This window comes from Anneissia japonica, unplaced genomic scaffold (genome assembly GCF_011630105.1).
Source record: "Anneissia japonica isolate Jap-2015-1 unplaced genomic scaffold, ASM1163010v1 scaffold522_len1101056_cov227, whole genome shotgun sequence".
NCBI classification, from domain to species: Eukaryota; Metazoa; Echinodermata; class Crinoidea; order Comatulida; family Comatulidae; genus Anneissia; species Anneissia japonica.
This window is the reverse complement of record NW_022756123.1, coordinates 74,096-81,351: the sequence shown is the minus strand read 5'-3', so window position 1 is coordinate 81,351 and position 7,256 is coordinate 74,096. Positions and strand designations below refer to the sequence as shown.

Sequence of the window (7,256 nt, the reverse complement as noted above, 5' to 3'; positions counted from 1 at the left end):
ATTATTTATATACAATTCTTATATTTATTTATAGAACACACTCAAGAATCTTTACACACATTTCATGCATGTACCACAGATCCTATCTGTGCATGTACTAAAAAATTACCAAAAACAATGGAGTGACGGTGTGTCACATCTAAATGGAGAAAAATAAGAATGAAGAACTGTATTCCATCGTTTCATTAATGTTTCCGGGGATTTACATATAATGAATATATTTTATCTTTACAGCGACATTTAAAAGAGCAAACGTCTTCGGTGTTTCTGTTCAACATTCAGGTAGCTACATTATCATTATCATCATCATCATCATCATTATCATCATCACAATCATTTACATCACATCTAAATGGCCGTGGGAAAAAGAACATCATCAACCTGCTGCTCCTTCTTTAAATAGTGGTCGTTTCAGACTGATAACATACAGCTACATGCTTGATGAACTTGTAAATATTCAGAACCTTCTGTTGATCGCCCACGAATCATACTTGAAATAGTTAAAAGTACGATTTTACAGCATTTTCAGTGTAGCTACAATATTGAAAACATCGGTGTATGAAATGAAAACATTACAATTTCAATTTATTTCGCCTCAATTATAATAATGATGATGATAATAATAATAATAATAATAATAATAATAATGATAATAATAATAATAATAATAATTAGAAGAAAACATTCCAGTATGCATACAATAAAATACATAAAATCCATAAAATATAAAATCTTGCATCACATACAAAAAAGCATCACATACAAACAAAAGAAGTAATAGAGTTAAAATAATAAAATCCATTCAGAACAGTGTTAAAATCAATAACAAAAATGGCAAACTTAACACTCACAAACACCATAGGAAACACAATCAACAAAGTTGCACGATTTTAGAACATTATGACGGTTATTATTATTAAATATGTTACAAATGGAAAAATCATTGCCTGTTATGTTATCGATTGGGGTATTTTTAACATGCACTTGTTTACAATTCAGTAAATGTAAATAAAAAGACCTGGATTTTGAATCACTCATAAATATCTGGTTGATTAAGTTAACTTGATTGGCTTTTATTGGTTTCAGAAATATTAGCTAAAATAAAGGGCATGAGTAACAGCGGTATTCCTACATGCAAACGAATTTGTAGTAAAGCGCCGAAATCGTATAAAAACTTTAAAAGCGCCGTCATGTTGTTCATTAATTTTTACAACCAATCACAGGCTTAGAATGACGCCATCAGGGTCATAATTGATTACGGCGTTAACTTGTTCAATAAAAGCGCCGTTATCAAAATTAGAAAAAACGCCGCTTTGAGTAGCTGGCGCAAGGGTCACACTTTTAGCCAATCACATTCCGTCTTTCATAACAGTCAGCGGATCGGAGGAGCGAGAGCATCCAGGCGCGGCCGAAGGTGCGAGTCGGGGGGGGGGGGGGGGGGGGGGTGCAGGGGTCTAATGGTCTGATTTCTAGCGGTTTTTATTCATCTTTTTATAGGCCTAGCCAAGGGATGTCTATAATAAAACCTGGGAACAGTGACCGAAGACCCAAAAACAAAGACCCCTATTTTTTCTCTTTTATTTTGATAATAGGATACACACAGCTGTCACAGAATAAAAATTACGATTTTTGTGGGCGTCTGTTTGTGAAATTCTCCAGGGTCTTCGTTTTATAGACTTACACCTCAGGAACAAGACCCCTTACAAATAATCAGCACTCGTCTGCTGGATGGATTACAACTCAAGAATGTCGAACACTTTATCTACTTAGCAGGTTACAACGCATTTTATCATATTCATTTTCTATTAACATCGTCATCACCAATGACCATCATGAATCATCATCATCTTTCTCTAATATTATCATCACCGCCATCCATTCCTTCATTATCATTATCATCATCATCATCATCATCATCATCATAATCATCATCATCATCATCATCATCATCACCATCATCATCAGTTACCATCAACATAATGTACAATTAATCTCATTATCATTATTCTATTATTTTTATTATTATTATTTTCATTATTATTTGTATTATTACTATTTTTATTGTGTTATTGTTAAATTTTACTAATATTTATTGTATTGTGACCGATCGATAGTTTAGCATTTAAATACATGTATTCGATTTTGAATTATCATTATTGTCCGGTTGGTTGATTTAACCAGGTCATCCGGTTTATGTTATGTAAATTGACTTATCACCATAACAACAATCATTTACAGGAGTTTAGATAGACTTCAATAAATAATATATAAACCTACGGTATGGATGAGCAGAATTCAAATCTCTAAAATGCTTGACTTAAAAGAATATAATATTAATATATGTAATTTACTCATTCATTGCTTCTTATAGCTTGTTAGAATTAAATAAATAATTCAAATTAGTTTCTAGTTAGTTGGTTGGAAATAAAAATTATAAACCGAGATATCGGATTATTTTTATGAACATTCGAGTGATCTCAGTATGAGGCACGGCTGTTATAAAATGTCGATGAAAAAAATTGATTCGCTGACGACATCGTGGTTCTAAAACGTGTGTCTATACTTGTAATACTGGAAAGTGAGAGGTTTGTAACTTGTCTTTTGATTACGAAGATGTTATTCAGCAAATGGAAATGTAAGTACTTCTGTTCTCTTTAAAATTCTTTTTAAAACTACACAATGAAATTCTCCAATCTCTCACGATTTTTCTTAAAGCCCAGGTACCAGAGGAAAACATTTTTTTTCTTATAATTATGTTGTGCAACTGATTTTTTTAAGATACAGAAAGCATATTTGACGAAAAACTCGGGAACGGTAAATAAGATACAGATTTTTTAATATTTAAGAACACCTTTTTTTTCCCTAGTTTTTAATTATTTAAAAATCTGTATCTCATTAACCGTTTCGGAGTTTTTCGTCAAATATGCTTTTTGTGTCTTAGAAAAATCAGCCGTACAACATATAAAAAATTGTGGTGAAAAAAATCATCTGGTTCCAAATATAACTTTTTTAGAATTATTATTTTTATGTTGAACCAGAAAACGTAACAATAGATTACCTGTAACATGTCATTGGCAAACTGCTAACTTCTTTAGACTGAGGCCTGTGCTATAGTGGTCTGGTTTGGTCCAGGTTGCACCGGATTGCGCCATCAACCGCCCTTGATGTTTTAACGGTGGTGGTCCCTGGGGGCCCCCCTCCAGCTTTTAATTTGTCCAGCAACCCATCGTATATGTGCGGCAAGTCGTATCCTCCGATGTCTCTGCTTATGTTGGAGTCCCTTTTCTGATGCAAATTGCCTCTTTTATTTTCCTTCTATCTATGTTGGATTCTTTTGCAATGACTGTGGCATTCCAATTAGAAACATGATTGTTCTCTACTGCATGATCAGTGATGGCAGATTTATGATAATAATGTGACGAAGAAGATCTTGAAGCCCGTGTTTCTACCCCCTGATTGTGTGTTAATACGTCTTTCTTGTGTTCGCCAATCCTCACATTGAGCGATCTCCCAGTCTCACCTACATAAACCTTTTCACAATTGAGACAGTTTACCTGATAAACGAGCCCGCACATATCATCATTCTTGATCATTTGGGTGGACTAGGTTGTTTTTCAATTTGTTAGTGGGGACGAAGAAAGTATTGATTTTGTGCTGCGAGAAAGTGCGGCGTATTTTTTCCGAGGTTCCATGACAATAGGGGATACGTATATGGCCTCTCATCTTTTCTCTATCTTTTTTCTTTTTGGCTTGTTCAGACTTGTTATTTTTGGCTACTTTTCTTTTATTTAACTCTATCTATGGACCACTTTGGGTAATTGCATATTAGTACTTTCTTTATATGCTTTAATTCTTGAAATTTGTCCTTTTCATCTACCGAGATCATTAAAAAAATCGCATTCCTTACTTATCACGATAAAACAGATCACTTGCCACTAGCGTGTATAGAACAGCCAACACACTCTGATCACTATATTGATTTTCGTTAAAATCAACAACTTGAACACAAATTAAGCGTGATATACATCCTGGTTGACAGCAGAAACCGTGACTACTGATGAAAAAATTAATTAATTAATTTCAAGAATTAAAGCACTTGGGTAATTGCATACTTTTAGTACTTTCTTTATATGCTTTAATTCTTGAAATATTTTTGGGCGTTGCTCCTTATAGGATAATTATTGTATTCCTCTACACCTGTTTACTTAGCCCTACTACTTAAAGGATACCGTAAAAATAACTGCAGGACGACGTTTAAAATATTCTTGTTCCACTATATTCGTAATCATCCAGCCTAAAATAATACACTGCAAATATATTCATAAAATAACGATATGTCTTTTTGATGTATTGACTCAAATCTCTTGCGTTCATTTCAGGCATGGCATGCTGGCTGTATATATGTACTATGAATGACAACACGTTGGCACAAGGTACGCTATTTCCATTGGCAATCAAGATTTCCACGGGAAGTGGGGAAACAAAAATTCGCAGACTATTTTAATAATGAGATTTTGAACAATGGCAACTCTTGGAGAATGCCTCTGTAGACCTATTTTGTTTATATTCCACCAGCTATTCGGTCTTATTGCTAAAATTGTAGTAAATTGACAGAAAGGGAGATGATGTGCTTTTTTCGCCACTTGATATACTGTAGGCCTAAACAGATTTACTATAACGGAAAGATCACTCGTTTTAATTTTCAATGTGCATGATATGCGCTTATTCGAAAATCATTTAAAATTAATACATCATAGTTAGTGCATCCAATTTTGGATTGTGTACAGCATTCTTTCTGCTTAGATATTTCATGAAGATAAATTTGCTCTGGAACTCACCAATTAGACAACCACGGGACTGGTACCGCTATGCGTAGAGGCAGAGAAATTGAAGCAGTGGGGGTCGTGAGAGTAAAATTTATTTGTATTATTCTACATGCACGCGATGGGTGCCACACTGTTAAACTACACGGTAGCAAAAAAAAGAGTGGGTAACGGGGTTGGAATATAGGTACCGACCAATTTTATTTTCTTTAAGATTTAACTTGAATTAGCATAATTATACCCACCATTGAGTCTCGCTTCATTTAATTAACTATTACCCAGTGGCGGATCCAGGGGAGTTCAAGGGGTTTTTTTTTATTTTGGGGTTTATTGAAAACATTTTGAACCCTCCTCTTTTAAATCCTGCATCCGCCCCTGCTATTACCAGAGGCAATAGGCTTAAAAACCCCATGCCTTTGATCTACTTTAGAATTGGCATCATAAACAAAATCTATACATTAGCTAGATATTATTATTTTTACTATTATTAGAAGTATTATTTTAAGGTCTTTTGTATTATATCATTCTATTTTTGTTATGAATATAATACGAAATGCTTTGAAGTGGTACTCAAGCTGTCCCAGGCCAAACCTGCCATCTGCGAAAGTTCCTACCTAGTCCCTATTCTCTATTTAATTCTCGTCTTTTAGACGACTCTGATAATCTTTCTCTTCCTCTGCTCCAAAACTGTGGAATAATCTTCCTATTTCCATCCGAAATGCTTGTAGTACTGAAGTCTTCAAAAAACTCATTTATTTCCTAAATAATCCTCTTCCTACAATAAACCTTTTCTAAGCGCCTTGTATCCTTTGGCAAAAGGCGCTATATAAATTTCTATATTATTATTATTATTATTATTATTATTATTATTATTATTATTATTATTATTATTATTACTATTATTATTATTATTATAATGTCACGAGAAAAAGGCAGACATTATTTGTTTAACCAAGACTTACAATATGGACATGCTAATAGATTACCTGTCAATATAGTAACAATAATAAAATCATGGGAGTTTGTATTTGTATCTACTATGGTATTCTTTCAAAGGATTGCATTTCATGAATGTAAATGAAAAATATTTATAGTAGTTATTTTACAAGTTTTATAAGCTATTGTATTTTTGTGGGTAAAATTAACAAATACTGGTATTTTTTTATTTGGTTTAAATTTACTTAAGTACACTTCAGTCAGGAATGCCCTATTATTTTTTTTGTATTGAGTGGAATTAAATTGTTTTAAATTAAATCACTTGCTCAGGAAACAATAATAATGCAATTGTAATAAATATACCGGTAGTTTGTATGGTTTTTGAATATAACTATGAAGAAGTAAATAATTACTGTGTATATGGGAAGCCATGATGTGAGATGCTCGTTATGCGCTCTGATCTCCATGCAGTTTCAAAGAATCATGAAGCATTTCTACAGGAATACAGCATCGTAGACGGGGATGGTAATAGGAGTACAGTAGTTAAAGCAGCAGTAGCAATAGCAACAGCAGCAACAGTAGCAGCAGTAGCAACAGTAGTAGCAGCAACAGTAGCAGTAGCAGCAGTAGCAGTAGTGGGAGTAGCAGCAGTAATACTGTAGTAGTAGTAGTAGTAGTAGTAGTAGTAGCAGCAGCAGTAGTAGCAGTAGCAGTAGCAATAGCAGCAGTAGCAGTAGCAGCAGCAGCAGTAGTAGTAGTAGTAACGTAAAAGCATGTTCTGTGTATTCCTTTTGTATTTTAGAATGCCAGGAACCGTTGGGCATGGAATCATTTGGAATACCAGACGAACATATCACGGCCTCAAGTTTTATAAATAGGGCTCCACCGTTTCGAGCACGGTTAAATACCCCCCCTAGTGAAGACGGCTATAACAACGTTTGGAGACCCCACACAGATACTCTAGGGCAATGGATTCAAGTATTCTTAAACGGGGTAAAGATGGTTTCTGGAGTTATAACAAAGGGAAAAAACAAAGACGGTACTGCTCGGTATGTTTCACAGTTTAAGATCCAGCTAAGTACGGATGGCCTAGTCTGGCAAACCATTGTTGACACGAACGGCAATGAAAAAGTAGGCACATATTTTATATATGTATATCAAAATGTTTTTATGATTTTATGACCTTGTTTACTGTAATGTTCTTGTATATTTCTGGAGACGTTTATATATATGACAGTACAATTACTTGGGTTCAATGATGTGTTCTTTATTCAGTGCTCACTACAAGTTGTCTAATTTAAATTCAGTATAAGATAATATACCAACAGGGTTCCTATCTATAAGACTCATGTTACAACTTAGTACCAGTGCTATTTAAAGATCTATTAGTTTAGTTGACTGACTTGTCACTCAATGTCAGATTCAGCTACATTTACTAACTAAAGAAACGCAACCTTTCTATATACATATTGATGAGTGGATTATATATATATATAC

General features: G+C 33.9%; 1 protein-coding gene across 1 annotated transcript; it reads left to right on the top strand.

Moving 5' to 3' along the window:
• Positions 1–2,561: 2,561 nt before the first annotated feature.
• Positions 2,562–7,055, top strand: LOC117124021 (lactadherin-like). The gene is made up of 4 exons (XM_033270143.1): positions 2,562–2,635; positions 4,380–4,433; positions 6,562–6,890; positions 7,035–7,055. The coding sequence occupies exons 1-4, from the start codon at positions 2,614–2,616 to the stop codon at positions 7,053–7,055; spliced, it is 426 nt and encodes a 141-aa protein (XP_033126034.1). The 5' UTR covers positions 2,562–2,613.
• The last annotated feature ends 201 nt before the right edge of the window (positions 7,056–7,256 follow it).

Excerpts from the sequence above, each read along its gene's own strand:
- LOC117124021 (XM_033270143.1), top strand. The coding sequence starts at position 2,614 with ATGTTATTCAGCAAATGGAAAT. Across the intron at positions 2,636-4,379 it reads GTTATTCAGCAAATGGAAAT|GCATGGCATGCTGGCTGTAT; the intron begins GTAAGTACTTCT and ends CGTTCATTTCAG. Across the intron at positions 4,434-6,561 it reads TGACAACACGTTGGCACAAG|AATGCCAGGAACCGTTGGGC; the intron begins GTACGCTATTTC and ends TTTGTATTTTAG.